Consider the following 13,519-nt stretch of genomic DNA (forward strand, 5'->3'; position numbering starts at 1 on the left):
AAACACCTAACACGAAGCATGCTATACGTGGCAGCAGTTGTTAAACCACACATTTCCTGGGGGAATTGTTCAAAATGTTGGTTCCTGGGTCACACTTTAGAGAATCTGCTTTTTTTTTTTTTTAAGATGGAGGTTTGCTCTTGTTGCCCAGGCTGGAGTGCAATGGCGTGATCTCAGCTCACCGCAACCTCCACCTCCCCGGTTCAAGCAATTCTCCTGCTTCAGCCTCCCGAGTAGCTGGGACTACAGGCACCTATCACCAGGCTCGGCTAATTTTTGTATTTTTAGTAGAGATGGGGTTTCACTATGTTGGCCAGGCTTGTCTTGAACTCCTGACCTCGTGATCTGCCCACCTTGTCCTTCTAAAGTGCTGGGATTACAGGCGTGAGCCACCGCACCTGACCTGAGAATCTACATTTTTTTTTTTTTTAAAGATGGAGTTTCACCATGATGGCCAGGCTGGTCTTGAACTCCTGACCTCAGGTGATCCACCCACCTCAGCCTCCCAAAGTGCTAGGATTACAGGCGTGAGCCACCACGCCCGGCCCAAGAATCTGCGTTTTTAACCAGCATCTTGTGTATTCAGGTGATCAGCAGACTACACACCAGCACACACAAACCATGGAGGTGATCAGTATATTGCTAGCATCATCTCTCCCTTCCTTCATTCCTTCCTCACATTGTTCCCATTAATAGGGTAACTAAGACACAGAAGCATCAGTGATTTCTACTAGTGAGGGGATATCAAATTATTGTTATAATTTGAGTCAGTGTTTTTTAAAATATGTCAGTGATTTCCATATCAATCATTTTTGCAATCAATATTCGATCAGCTAGGCGCAGTGGCTCACACCTGTAATCCCAGTACTTTGGGAGGATGAGGCGGGCAGATCACGAAGTTAGGAGATCGAGACCATCCTGGCTAACATGGTAAAACCCCATCTCTACTAAAAATACAAAAAATTAGCTGGGCATGGTGGCATGCGCCTGTAGTCCCAACTACTTGGGAGGCCAAGGCAGGAGAATCACTTGAACCCAGGAGGCAGAGGTTGCAGTGAGCTGAGATCACGCCACTGCACTGCAGCCTGGGTAACAGAGTGAGACTCCATCTCAAAAAAAAAAAAAAAAAAAGTGAGGCCACAATAAATTTCCTGTCTGTTATATTGTCAAGATATACATATAAAGAGAATTGCTGATTCCAGATAAGAGCAACTGAGCTGTTATGCACACATAGGCACCCCAGCCCAGGGCAGCTGCTGACCCCCTCCTCGCTCCCAGCCCACACTCTTTATCCCTGGACTCCTCACCATGTTCTTTAGACTGAGCACCCCTGGATCCTGGATATCCAAGGCCAGAATGGCTTCTCGAGCCCCCACATAGAGAGTATTTCCATCATCACTCAGGAGCAGAGCGTCAAAATCCTGGAGGCCCTTCTGGTGGAAGAAGCTTAGTGCCCTACGTTCATCTCCTGTTGGAGGTAGTGAGAAGGAGAGAGTGATGAGCAGTTGGTGGGCAGGCAGCTGACTCCTGAGATAAAAGTGGGGGAAGGGGAAGGGTTGCCTGAGTGTGCTCCCCAGGCCTTGGCGACTAGACCCAGTCTTTTCCGCCAGTAGCCCCCCACTTCACCCCACCGCGCCGGCAGCCACAAGAGCTTTGTGTGCTGAGCTCACAGTAGAGAGAGGCAGCCAGAGACAGCGTAATGGGGACAGGAAATAAACTGAGGCACAATGGATGCTCCTCCAGGCCTGGGACAGGGAGGGCTGCCATGGGGAGGACACCAAGGAGCAGCAGGTAGACAGACAGACAGGAAAGTGTTGGCAGCCACAAGCAGGAAAGCTACATGCAGACAGGAGGCTGTGTGTCAGAGGGTCGCTCTTGCCACCCACCCAACCACCCCTGCTTTCTTCCTCTTTTGTTAAAGGAAATTCCCACCAGTAGAATCACCATGAACAGAGAGGAAACATTTTTCTTCAAAGATCTGTGTGGGCATGCTTGGATGTCACCTGGGCAGGGATGGTGAGCCAGGTGTGGGAGGCTCACCTAGGTCCTCTCCATGACCTTGGCATGGTGGGGTGGGTGGGGGTGTATGTTCCTGTCCCACTGGCACATCAGCAAGGAGGAAGAAGCTCCTCAGATCCTCTCTCATTAGTACTTGCCCTGTTGCATTAGTTAGAAGGCTGACTAGCTAATTGATACCTTTGCAGACTCAGGGAATCTTACACAGGTCAGAGGGGAGGGGTTGGGGAATGTGGTGCAGTTGCAGGCTGGAAGGGCCGGCCTCAGGGACAAGCATCTCTTGGAGGCCAGGCTTCCCCCAGAGCTGCATAAAGCCCTCCGTTACTGAACAGATCACCCTGTATTCATGGTCTGATTGCTCGTGTGCTTCCCCCTTGTGACTGTGAACACCTGAGGGCAGGGGCTGAGGCTCATACGTGTTTGTATGCTCGGCATCCAACACAGAGGAGGTCTCTCCATCAATGGGCAATATACATTTCCTTTACCAATTGCCCCAGAAAGATGCTAAAGACACAGCCACTCCCAGCCACCTACAAATCCTGCAGCATCTATGATCTATGTCCTTTCCTGAATCTTCTCCCTGGAGGTGAGGTCGCCAGCAGCCTCCACAGTCTCGGTAAGAAACCAGCCAAGCTGTGCTTGAGTGTGTGTGTTCCAGGGCCCATTCTCTGACCGGCCATCCCACGGTCCTGGACATGGTATGGTCCAGCGTGATCTATGTGGTTGGCATGGGTGTGGCACGCCCTGGGTCACTGGGTCTACACATGGTCTTCTAGCATGGGCCTTGACTTTGGGGTACCTGGGAGTGTGAAAGCAGTTAGGGATTTGAGGTGCCCAGCTTGGTGACAGCAATATTTAAGGAAGAAAAGAAAAATCACCAACTTTGGAGAACTGGAAGAAGCAGTACCCCTGGCCCCATGCATGGCCCCCTGTTTTCCTCAATCTGTGCTTCAAGTGGCTTTTCTTTCCATTTGGACTTCTATTCCTGGCCGTGTCTCTCTTTCTCTGAAGCCCTCTGTTTCTCCCTGGCATCTCTCTCTGTGTCTCTGTTTCTCCGTGTCCGTTTCTCCCATCCTCTGTTCCTCTCTCCTTCCTCCACCCCGCTCCAGCTCTGCATTGCTATCCCCATACTTCCTGCCGTCGGACACTTACCTGCATGGTATCTGACCCTGGGCGTGGGCCCCTGCCCGCCTCCCCCCGCGGTCATCGTCGGCAGCAGCAGCTGGAGCAGTTGGAAGAGGAAAAGGCCCAGGAGGCTCCAGGGGTCCAGGCCCAGAGCTGGGAGGGCCATGCTCAGCCACAGGTTGTCACCAGGGAGCTCTGGGGAAACAGGCACCCGGGCACTTTCTGGGTGAGCTGTCCTTACCACATCCCCCCTGGGGACCAATCAGAAAGCCCCAGGCAGCAGAAGTGTGTGTGTGTGTGTTGGTGGGGTGTGGGCATTAGGGCAGGGAAGGTTCCCCATCTGGAAGGGCCCTAAGACAGTCTCACTTTCATCATCCTTCCAGGCCTCAGCCTGTCACCTCATTGTCCCCTCTGGGTAGGAGCCCAGGTGTCCCCCAACCTGCCTCTTCTGCTGTCTTCTCACCAACAGTTCTGCTCTGCCTTTTCTTGCCTTACTCTCAGGAAGTCTTTCCTGCCTGTCCTCCTTTGCCTTCCGTCTTCTCACAGCCCAAGCCCAAATCATTGCCTGGCTCTGGGCAGGGGACGTTTTGGGAAGCAGGTTCCCGTACCCAAAATACAAACTCCTCAGACCTTACTCTCCTGTCACTTTCAGATCTGTTGACACGTTGCGCCTCATACTCAGCTCTGACCCAGGTGGGCAGACCAGGTTTGAGTTGGCCTCTAACCTCCCCCACCAGCCCCAGCTGGGCTCAGGGTCTTTGAGACCCAGGCCTGCCTGGCCCCATTCTTCCAGTGAGGCAATGAGAGTCCATCCCGTCAAGCTGGCTATCAGCATTTCCCAGGGAGCAGCCTGGGCGGGGTGGCTGGCCGGCCCCCAGCCTCTGCAGCTCCCCGGCCCCCCTGTCTCTTGTTCCTGTTGTCTGCCTCCCTGGGCCTCTCTACATAATCTTCCCCAAGACCACCCACCCCAAGCCATCCATCTCACCTCACATACCCTTGAACCAGCCACAGTGGAAAACCTGGTTTCTGGATTCTAGGGCTGGGGTGCCATTCAGGAGAAAGAAGAAGGGGGGTTCCCAGGCCCCAGAGGCACGGGACAGAAAGCTCAGCCTGGCTGGAACGGGAGTGCAGCCCTCCAGGTGCCCATCGTGCCAAAGCCAGCACTGGAAGCTCTGGGCGAGGGAAACCGGAATTTCCACCTCTCGAGTTGTGACAGATCCTGGCTTGGGCGGAAGTTGGTGGACTGGGAGGGAATAAAAAGAGGTTCACCCTCCTCACAAGAGACACACCTCTCTCTCCCTCCTCTTGCTCGGTCCATCCAGAAAGTTTAAGAGGCCCTTCTAGGTCACTTCAGTGATTTCCCTGCCTCTCCATCATGTCACAGCCAGTCTAACCAGCCTAGCAGCGGTTTCTCCTCTTGCTTCAGATTTCGCAGATAGGGGACATGACCTATTCCTCTTTTCACTTACCCACAAGGTGGGGTCTCTCCACTGCTCCCTACTGGAAAGTCCCTGCAGTGGTCTAACCTTTAAACCTCCCACTCTCTAAGGCTGGGCGCGGTGGCTCAAGCCTGTAATCCCAGCACTTTGGGAGGCCGAGGCGGGTGGATCACGAGGTCAAGAGATCGAGACCATCCTGGTCAACATGGTGAAACCCCGTCTCTACTAAAAATACAAAAAATTAGCTGGGCGTGGTGGCGCGTGCCTGTAATCCCAGCTACGCAGGAGGCTGAGGCAGGAGAATTGCTTGAACCCAGGAGGCGGAGGTTGCGGTGAGCCGAGATCGCGCCATTGCACTCCAGCCTGGGTAACAAGAGCGAAACTCCGTCCCCAAAAAAAAAAAAAACACCTCCCACTCTCAACTGGGCCATAATCTTTTGAAAAAATAAAAGAATTGTATTAAGCTCTTCTCTGTGATTTTGCTGAGGAAGTCCTCCTTGTTGTCTAATCTCCATCAGTGTTTGGCATCAGGCCAGTAGGAAGCCCAGAACATTTCCCATCTGAACTCATGCTCACTGACCACACTTCGGAGGCACCCAACCCCCAAAGGTAGCTGGCTGCTCACCTCGCCCCAAAGGCTCCAGGGGAGCCTCATAATGCAGAGTTAATGAGGCATCCAATGCCAAGAACTCCATGGCCTACAAAGTGGGTAGGTTCCTGCCCACTCAACACGGTCAGCTGACTGCAGGTTAAAGAGCACAGACATCCCAAGGTTAATCCACCTCTAATAAATAATCCACTTCCATCTGACATGCGCAGTCCTCCCTGGCAGGAAGTCCTTCCTATAGTGTAGCTTCCATCCCTCCTGCCACAGCACCAGCCAACTCGCGGGATGTTACAGCTCATGCTACTCCTTACAATTCCTCATCTGAGCTACTCAGCCTTCTTTCATCTCTCAGTTTCCCCAGGGGTTGGTCTCAGACATAACCCTCCTGACAATCATTTCTGTCAAGACTTGCCGAGGACTCCCCCAGACTCTCCCAGAGACTGGTTGCCAGGGCCCTTCCAGCGTCTTAGAATCAAGAGAAACTCCCATTTACTCAGACCCTACCTTCTGTGTCTCCCCAACCCCCAGCTCAGATTTGGGAAGCCAATCTGCCCCTAGGCCTCCCTGCTTAAACAGATTGGCTTATTTGGGTCACTGGGAGGAGTTCTGATACGGGAGGCTGAGAGAGTTCCAGCCCTACACTCCCAGCCTGGCGCCCTATTCCCATCATCCTGGAAGGGGCAGACTCCATGTTCTGCCCCCAGTTCTCCCTCCAGACACCCAGAATTCTCCCAGCTCCAGATGTCCTCCTCTTCCCCAGCCCCTCTAGCCAATATGAATAGTTCGCACTATCAGGCTTTAGTGCTCTCAACAATTTTCGCAGCCAGGTACCGCCATAATCCCACTTTACAGATAAAGAAAGGGAGGTGACACAGGTAGAAGCCAAGTTAAATTCAGATCGGCCTTATTCAATAGCAAATGTCTTAGCTACACAGACTCTACAGGGTCCTGGTCCCTCAGTCCTCCCTCCTGCCCCCCCCCCCCCATCTAGGAAACAGTTCTGAGCCACTGGGATAGAAAAGGCAAGGTTGGGCTGGGAGGGTGGTGAGCTTTATCTACACTAGGTTAAGAAACGAGATCTCTGGGGTGATTTCTGAGGACAACTTTCAACAGGGCAACAGCAGAGCGTTAAATCAAGCGTGGCCCTTCTTTTTTTCTCTCTCTCTCTCTTTTTTTTTTTTTTTTTTTTTTTTTTTGAGATGGAGTCTTTCTCTGTCACCTGCTGGAATGGAAGGCTGGAATGCAATGCTGTGATCTCGGCTCACTCCCACCTCTGCCTCCCAGGTTCAAGTCATTCTCCTGCCGCCTCAGCCTCCCAGGTAGCTGGTACTACAGACAAGCATGTGCCACCAAGCCCAGCTAATTTTTTTGTATTTTTAAAAGAGATGGGAATTCACTATGCTCACCATGCCGGCCAGGCTGGTCTCGAACTCCTGACCTCAAGTGATCGGCCTGCCTTGGCCTCCCAAAGTGCTGGGATTACAGATATAAGCCACTGTGCCTGGCTCCAAGCGTGGCCCTTCTGAGTACACTTATTTGGGTCAATAAAGCATTTCAGAGGGAACAGAACCCTCCCTGAAGGAAGGCTGTGAGGTACCACCCCCCTGCCTCTGCAAAGGCCTCCTGGTTAAAAAGAGCCTAATTGGAAGGGCACCTGCCCCCACAGTGCACCCCTGACACCAGAGCCTCTGCAGTCAGACCCCAAGCCCTGCTGCCGTCTCCCTTGCTTCGGCTGGCAGGGCCCCAGCTAGGGCCGGCTTCACGGGTACCAGACCTGTGCAGCCACGGGAGGCCCGTGCTCAGAAGGACCAAGCTTACTTTAATGCTCTGCTATTGCCCTGTTGAAAGTCCTCATAATACTTAAACAAGGGGCTCCATTTTTTTTTTTTTTTTTTTTTTGAGACGGAGTTTCGCTCTTGTTACCCAGGCTGGAGTGCAATGGCGCGATCTCGGCTCACCGCAACCTCTGCTTCCTGGGTTCAGGCAATTCTCCTGCCTCAGCCTCCCGAGTAGCTGGGACTACAGGCGTGTGCCACCATGCCCAGCTAATTTTTGTATTTTTAGTAGAGACGGGGTTTCACCTTGTTGACCAGAATGGTCTAGATCTCTTGACCTCGTGATCTACCCGCCTCGGCCTCCCAAAGTGCTGGGATTACAGGCGTGAGCCACCGCGCCCGGCCTGGCTCCATATTTTTATTTTGCATTGGGCCCCACAAATTGTATATCAGGTCCTGCACGCAGCATCAAAGAAGCTTGGGGCTGACAAGGTACTCAGACATAGCCCTCCTGGCAACCATACAAATGAGGAAACCAAGGCCAAGCAGAGGAAGTACCTTGGTTGGGCTTGGTGGCAGGCAGCAGGTCAGGTAGGGTGACAGTGGGAAGGGGTCAGATGTTCAGGGACCCGCCCACAGGGGCCGTGCCATTTTCATAGCGCCAATCTGAGGGTTTCCCAGCCCATTTCCTTCCTGTTTTTTGTTTTGTTTTGTTTTGTTTTGAGGCAGAGTCTTGCTCTGTCGCCCAGGCTAGAGTGCAGTGGTGCAAACTCAACTCATTGCAACCCCCGCCTTCCTGGTTCAAACAATTCCCCTGCCTCAGCCTCCCCAGTAGCTGGAACTACAGGCACCCGCCACCATGCCCAGCTAATTTTTGTATTTTAAGTAGAAATGGGGTTTCACCATGTTGGTCAGGCTGGTCTCGAACTCCTGACTTCAGGTAATCTGCCCACCTCAGCCTCTTTTTTTTTTTTTTTTTTTTTTTTTTTGAGACGGAGTTTCGCTCGTTACCCAGGCTGGAGTGCAATGACGCGATCTCGGCTCACCGCAACCTCCGCCTCCTGGTCTCAGGCAATTCTCCTGTCTCAGCCTCCTGAGTAGCTGGGATTACAGGCATGCGCCACCATGCCCAGCTAATTTTTTGTACTTTTAGTAGAGATGGGGTTTCACCTTGTTGACCAGGATGGTCTCGATCTCTTGACCTCGTGATCCACCCGCCTCGGCCTCCCAAAGTGCTGGGATTACAGGCTTGAGCCACCGCGCCCGGCTACCTCAGCCTCTTAAATTACAGGCGTGAGCCACCGCACCTGCCCCCTCCCCCCCCCCACTTCCACCAGCCCATTTCTCCACAAGCCCTGGAGCCCAGCCTCGGGTCCAGCCACGACAACACTGAGTTCACCCTCTACCCTGCCAGGATACAGCTCCTCCCCTGCAGCCTCTGCGTAGCATCCAACGGTAGCCCCTTCCTGCCAGGTTTTATTGTGCAGAGGAAAGGTCTAGATCTGGAGGTGGGAGGGGAGATGAAGAGGTTGCTTCCCGCCCCTACTCCATGCTACCTCTGAGCTTCAACCACCCCCAGGGGCTCAGTTTCCTCTGAGCCCCTGCAGAGCACGGATGCCTCACTAAAGGAGCGGCTCCTGGAGCCAGAAGAGAAGCCACTGCTGGCTTCACCAAGGAGCTGGGAGGTCCAGTTTCCCCCGCCTCCTTCTCCTTTGCAGCCTCAGGGGCAGCCCACGGGAGAGCCCAGTCCTGGGGAGCACTGATTCCTGGCTTCCCAGACTTAGCTCCACCTGCCCTGGCCCTGATCTGCCTTCTTGTTATGATCACAAGCAAGTCAAGTCAACTTGTATGTATTGAGTGCCTAGCGTGTGTAGGCACTAGGGACGTCCCCAAGCCTCTGCACCCCCAGCGTCCCTCCACCTCTTCCCGCCCCCACTGTCTCCCAGCATTTTTGCCTCCCGCCAGCTCAGTCCCTCCTAACCCCTTACCCAGAGCTTCCTAGGTCCCCTCCTCCAGTCTGACTAGCGCTGGAAGGCTGCGCTGAGTATCACACACAATGGCCCGACCCCTCTGTCTGCCCCCTCCTTGGGGCAGAGCCAGCACCAGACAGTGGCCCCGCCCCCTCCCTTCAGAACTGTCTGTCAGTTCTCCCGCTCCCTTACCTGGAGCCTGGGGATGCCGCTGCGTTTCCCTCCCTCTGGAATGCCAGGCTTTCCGGTCTCCCAGTGCCTCAGCCCCTGCCACACCCCCACCCCCATCCTCAACCCCATCCCGCCTCACTGGTCCTCAGTCACCATGGCGACCGCATCTCTAAGTGGGAGGGACTAGAATCTCCCCATATTCTTCCTCCTCCTACCCGTGTCCCACTGCGCCCCACCTTCTGTGGCTCCTGGATTCACACGTGTGGAGGAGGAGGGGCTCCAGATGTGGGAGGAGGTGAAAGAGGGGTACAGTAGCCCCCGTGCCCGCTCAGCTCCCTTACCCATCCTCAGCAGGCACCATGATGCAGATGTCCCCAGCTGGGTTCAGGGGGTCAGACGGGGCCAATTCCCCTTTACGGCCGGTTCCTCGGGGTTTCCCTCTTTCCTGGGAACTGTGTATATGCCGGGGCAACACAGCCCGGCCCCGTGAAAATTCAGTTTGCCAATGAGGATACGAATGAACTCACAAATATCTGTGCAGATAAGCCGAGGGACAGACTCTGTCAAGAAACCCAAGGAGCCCTCTCCTATCACAATATCCTGACTTCTGCCTTTCCTTCCTAAGCTGCCTGAGAAGACGGTGGCTGCCCCAGAAGCCTTCTCTAGCTAACACCCTCCGAGACTAATTAAGAGGGAAAGGTCTGTGCTGGAGGAGGAAGGGTAGGGGGCAGACTTCAGAGGACTCTCCAAGAGTCTAGACTAGATGGGCATAGAGAAAGAAGACCGAGCTGGATTCTTTCCCCTTTGGGGAGGAGCACGGGCAGGCAGAGGTTTGTGTGGCACCTTTCTGGGGGCCGAGCCTGTGCTCTCACAGCCCCGTTCTAAACAGCCTTGTTACTAGAGCTCCCTTCTGCCTCCACTGGGCCCTAAGCTCGTTGGTAAAATGAGGAGTTGAGAAAGTCCCTTCAGGCCTGGCGCCGTGGCTCACAGCCTCACTTTGGGAAGCCAAGGCGGGCAGATCACCTGAGATTGGGAATTCGAGACCAGCGTGACCAATATGGAAAAGCCCCAACTCTACTAAAAGCACAAAATTACCTGGGCGTGGTGGTGCACGCCTGTAATTGCAGCTACTTGGGAGGCTGAGGCAGGAGAATCACTAGAACCCTGGAGGCAGAGGTTGCGGTGAGCCGAGATCACGCCGTTGCACTCGAGCTTGGGCAACAAGAGAGAAACTCCGTCTCAGAATAAAAAAGAAAAAAAAGAAAGAAAGAAAAAAAAAAAACCCTTCCAGGCTTTCCTCTCTTCCTCTCTCAGCTGGCAGGGGCACTAGAAAAGGCACCATGAGTCTGGGACAAGGGCCCTGGGTCCCAGGCCTGGAGGCCTGTAGCCTGCTGTGTGAGCCGGGCAGGGCCCTTGCCCTCTCTGCCTCACCTTGGGAAAATAACGGCTTTTCAGCCCACCTGGGAGCAGCGTGGCTCCAGCAGGCTTCACAGTAACTGTAAGAGGAAGGAAATGAACATGCCGGTATTGGCCCCGGGTAGAGGGTTTTATGGACCAAGACTGGTTCCCCTTCAGGTCTGAGTTGGAGTGGTGGTTGAGCATTAGCCTTGGGGTGAGGCAAGAAGGACATGGCATGCGCTGAAAGCAGAAGTGGATGCTGAGTGGGGCTGCCCTGTCCCCACCGCTTCCTGACCCTCCACCTCGCTGCCCCTCTGCACCTTGGCCGCGGGGGCTCAAAGAGGGCCTGCTTGTCCAGGCTTCTCTCCCCTGGGACTGGGACACATGGCAGCATGGGGAGAGATTGAGATGAAGATGCTGCAGGGTAGAAGACCCTGAACTAGCGCGGTAACAGGAAGGAAGCCCTCACACCCCCGTTGGACATCCTTGGGTCCCTGCTCCTATTTTCTTCCCTTTTAGGGGAATTGAGCCCAGTCTCTGTAGCAGAGAAGGAAGGAGCTGCATTTCTGAAATAACCCAAGGGAATGTGGGCACTTACAGATCCCACCTGGCCCCACTTCAATCAGGTCACCTAGCCAGACTTCAGGGACCTCCCCTGGCCTTGCCATATGAGAGTCCAAACTTCCAGAAAGACCTAAGTGGTCTTGATGAGAGAGTTGAGACATAGTCCGGGGTGGTGGCCGTAGCCACAGTTAGAAACTCGCTGATGTGAGCAGGACACCCAGGCCTCCTGTTTGCAGTTCTGTGCGGTGGAGAGGGAGAGAGAGCCTTTCCACAAGCTCATCTCCATTTCTCCTCCTGCAGCATACATAATTCTATTTTCTCTGGTTTGTCTAGCCTCAATTACCCTACCTGTCGGAAGACGGGGTGTTGGGGCTCCTATGTCTTTGATTGCAGGAGAGCAAGGCACAGCTGACGGAATTTAGAAAATGAAGGTCTTGGGGAAATGAGTTGGGGAAGTGGAGGGAGGAGACCTAGGCATCCTGCTCCTTAGGATATGCCCCTCGAGATCCCTGAGGCTGCCCCTCCCCCAGTCAAGGCCAGAGGACCACCCCTTGCATTGTCCATTGGAGTTGATACACAGACACTCCATGTCCACAGTCCCAGGGTCCTGGCATCCCGCCCCTCCCTCCCACACCAGGGACCACAGTCCCCCTTCCCACCACGTTTAAGCCTTACCCCCAGCCCAGAAGTGGAGACCCTAACCCAGGCGTCCAAGACTTCCAGCAGAGTCTGCACCGGACAGGGGGTGGAGCTGGGGCAGGCATGGCAGGGGGTGGGGACCCTGCCAGCCCCCTCCAGTGCCCCAGTTCCCAGGCAGCTCTTAAAGGGACCAAGGAGAATTAGCCAGGGGCAGCTTAAGGGGGTGAGTGTAGAGGAAAGTAGGTGGTAGGGGGAGGACTGGACTTTCCAGGGGCAGGGGGGCCTGACACCTCCCCTCCTCCCCTGGAAGCCGCCAGGGTTCTCTGCCTCGATTTTCCCTCATCCCATGAGATCCCCATGCTGGCCACCCAGCTTCTGACTCCACCTCCTCAGATCCTGGCCCCTGTTCCCCTTGGGCCCCTGCCCACTTCCTCCCCTCCTCCATATGCGTGCCACCTCAGTCTCCGGTGAGAGCTGCCAGCTGGCACCGCCTGGTACTAGGCACGGAGAATCAGCCCAAGGAGTGAAAGGGCCTGAGGCCTGGCCCCCGAAGGCTGGGGGAGGCCAGCACCCCAGAATCAGTCGGAGGTGTAGGCAGCACCTTCCTTCCCAGTTGCCTCCAAGTCTTGTTTTCTCTGCCCCTCTGGACACAGCGAAAGGGGGCACCAAGCCTCTGCGGAGGACCCGGGCTCACCTGCTCCCTCTGCGGAGGACCCGGGCTCACCTGCTCCCTCTGCGGAGGACCCGGGCTCACCTGCTCCCTCTGCGGAGGACCCGGGCTCACCTGCTCCCTCTGCTTCCTGTCGAGCTGTCAGGATTGTGATATGGAAAAGGAAAATGACTTAGTTACACCAGGAGGGGCTGGGGCAGCTAAAAGAAGCCCACGGCAGAAGAGAGGGACAAAGAAAATGGAAATGGAAGATAGCAAACGAACAGCAGAAAACCTCAATGCTCATCTCACTCCTCTACTCACAACACTCCCTGGCTTCCCAGAGCCCGTGGAATTAATTTCACACTCCCCACAGGGTACTGTAGACTCCTCCCAACCCTTTAGTGCGGGAGGGTGGTGGTGGGGTGCTTTCCCAGTCCGTCTGGACTCGGCCTGTCTCCACGTTTCCGTTGGTACTGGACATCCCACCTGGAAGAAGTACTCTTCCAGGATCGCTCTTCCCATTCCCACTTGATGGAACTCTCCCTGTTCTTTCATGCCCAAACAACCCTTTCCTCTGCAAAGCCCTCCTGGGTCCTCCCACAGTATCCTGAGTTGCCACAGTATTTTCTGAGGATCTGGAGTCCTGGGTGACTTGGGGTAAACCTCTTCCCTCACTGGGTGTCCGCCGCCTTGATTAAAATGAGAATGGTAATAACCTGCCCACTAGTGGTGAGAGTGAAAATTAGTTTCAGTCTTTTGGATGATACTCGACAATAGGTCTCAGGTTCTGCAAAAGTGCTGGGCATGGTGGCTGCGGGTGCCTGTGGTCCCAGCTACTCTGGAGGCTGCCAGGAACCCAAGGTTGCTGTGCGCTATGATCAAGCCTGTGAATAGCCACTGTACTCCAGCCTGGACGACATGGTGAGACCCTGTCTCAAAAAAAAAAAAAAAAAGAAAGAAAACAGTAGCCGGGCGTGGTGATGTGCACCTGTAATCCCAGCTACTCGGGAGGCTGAGACAGGAGAATCATTTGAACCTGAGAGGCGGAGGTTGCAGTGAGCCGAGATCACGCCTTTGCACTCCACCCTGGGCAACACAGCAAAAAAAAAAAAAAAAAAAAGTTTTTAAAAATGTGCTCACATTGAGCGATTCCATTTCTGAGT

General features: G+C 54.5%; 1 protein-coding gene across 6 annotated transcripts in view; it reads right to left on the reverse strand.

Annotated features, from left to right (window-relative positions):
- Positions 1-11,824, reverse strand: part of SEMA4A (semaphorin 4A) — a 28,591-nt gene extending 16,767 nt beyond the window's left edge. The window contains exons 1-4 of one of the 6 annotated variants that reach the window (XM_074390162.1): positions 11,741-11,824; positions 10,199-10,315; positions 3,169-3,336; positions 1,308-1,468 (exon numbers count right to left, since the gene is read on the reverse strand). In XM_074390162.1, the coding sequence (XP_074246263.1) occupies positions 1,308-1,468; positions 3,169-3,307 (300 nt within the window). In that variant the 5' untranslated portion in view covers positions 3,308-3,336; positions 10,199-10,315; positions 11,741-11,824. Of the gene's footprint in view, positions 1-1,307; positions 1,469-3,168; positions 3,337-4,126; positions 4,707-9,124; positions 9,403-9,444; positions 10,155-10,198; positions 11,675-11,740 lie in introns of those variants that run through there. The other 5 variants (XM_074390163.1, XM_074390161.1, XM_003937826.4 and 2 more) reach the window with 5 other exon arrangements.
- Between the last annotated feature and the right edge of the window lie 1,695 nt (positions 11,825-13,519).

The sequence above is a fragment of the Saimiri boliviensis genome, chromosome 19 (assembly GCF_048565385.1).
Source record: "Saimiri boliviensis isolate mSaiBol1 chromosome 19, mSaiBol1.pri, whole genome shotgun sequence".
Classification (NCBI taxonomy): Eukaryota; Metazoa; Chordata; class Mammalia; order Primates; family Cebidae; genus Saimiri; species Saimiri boliviensis.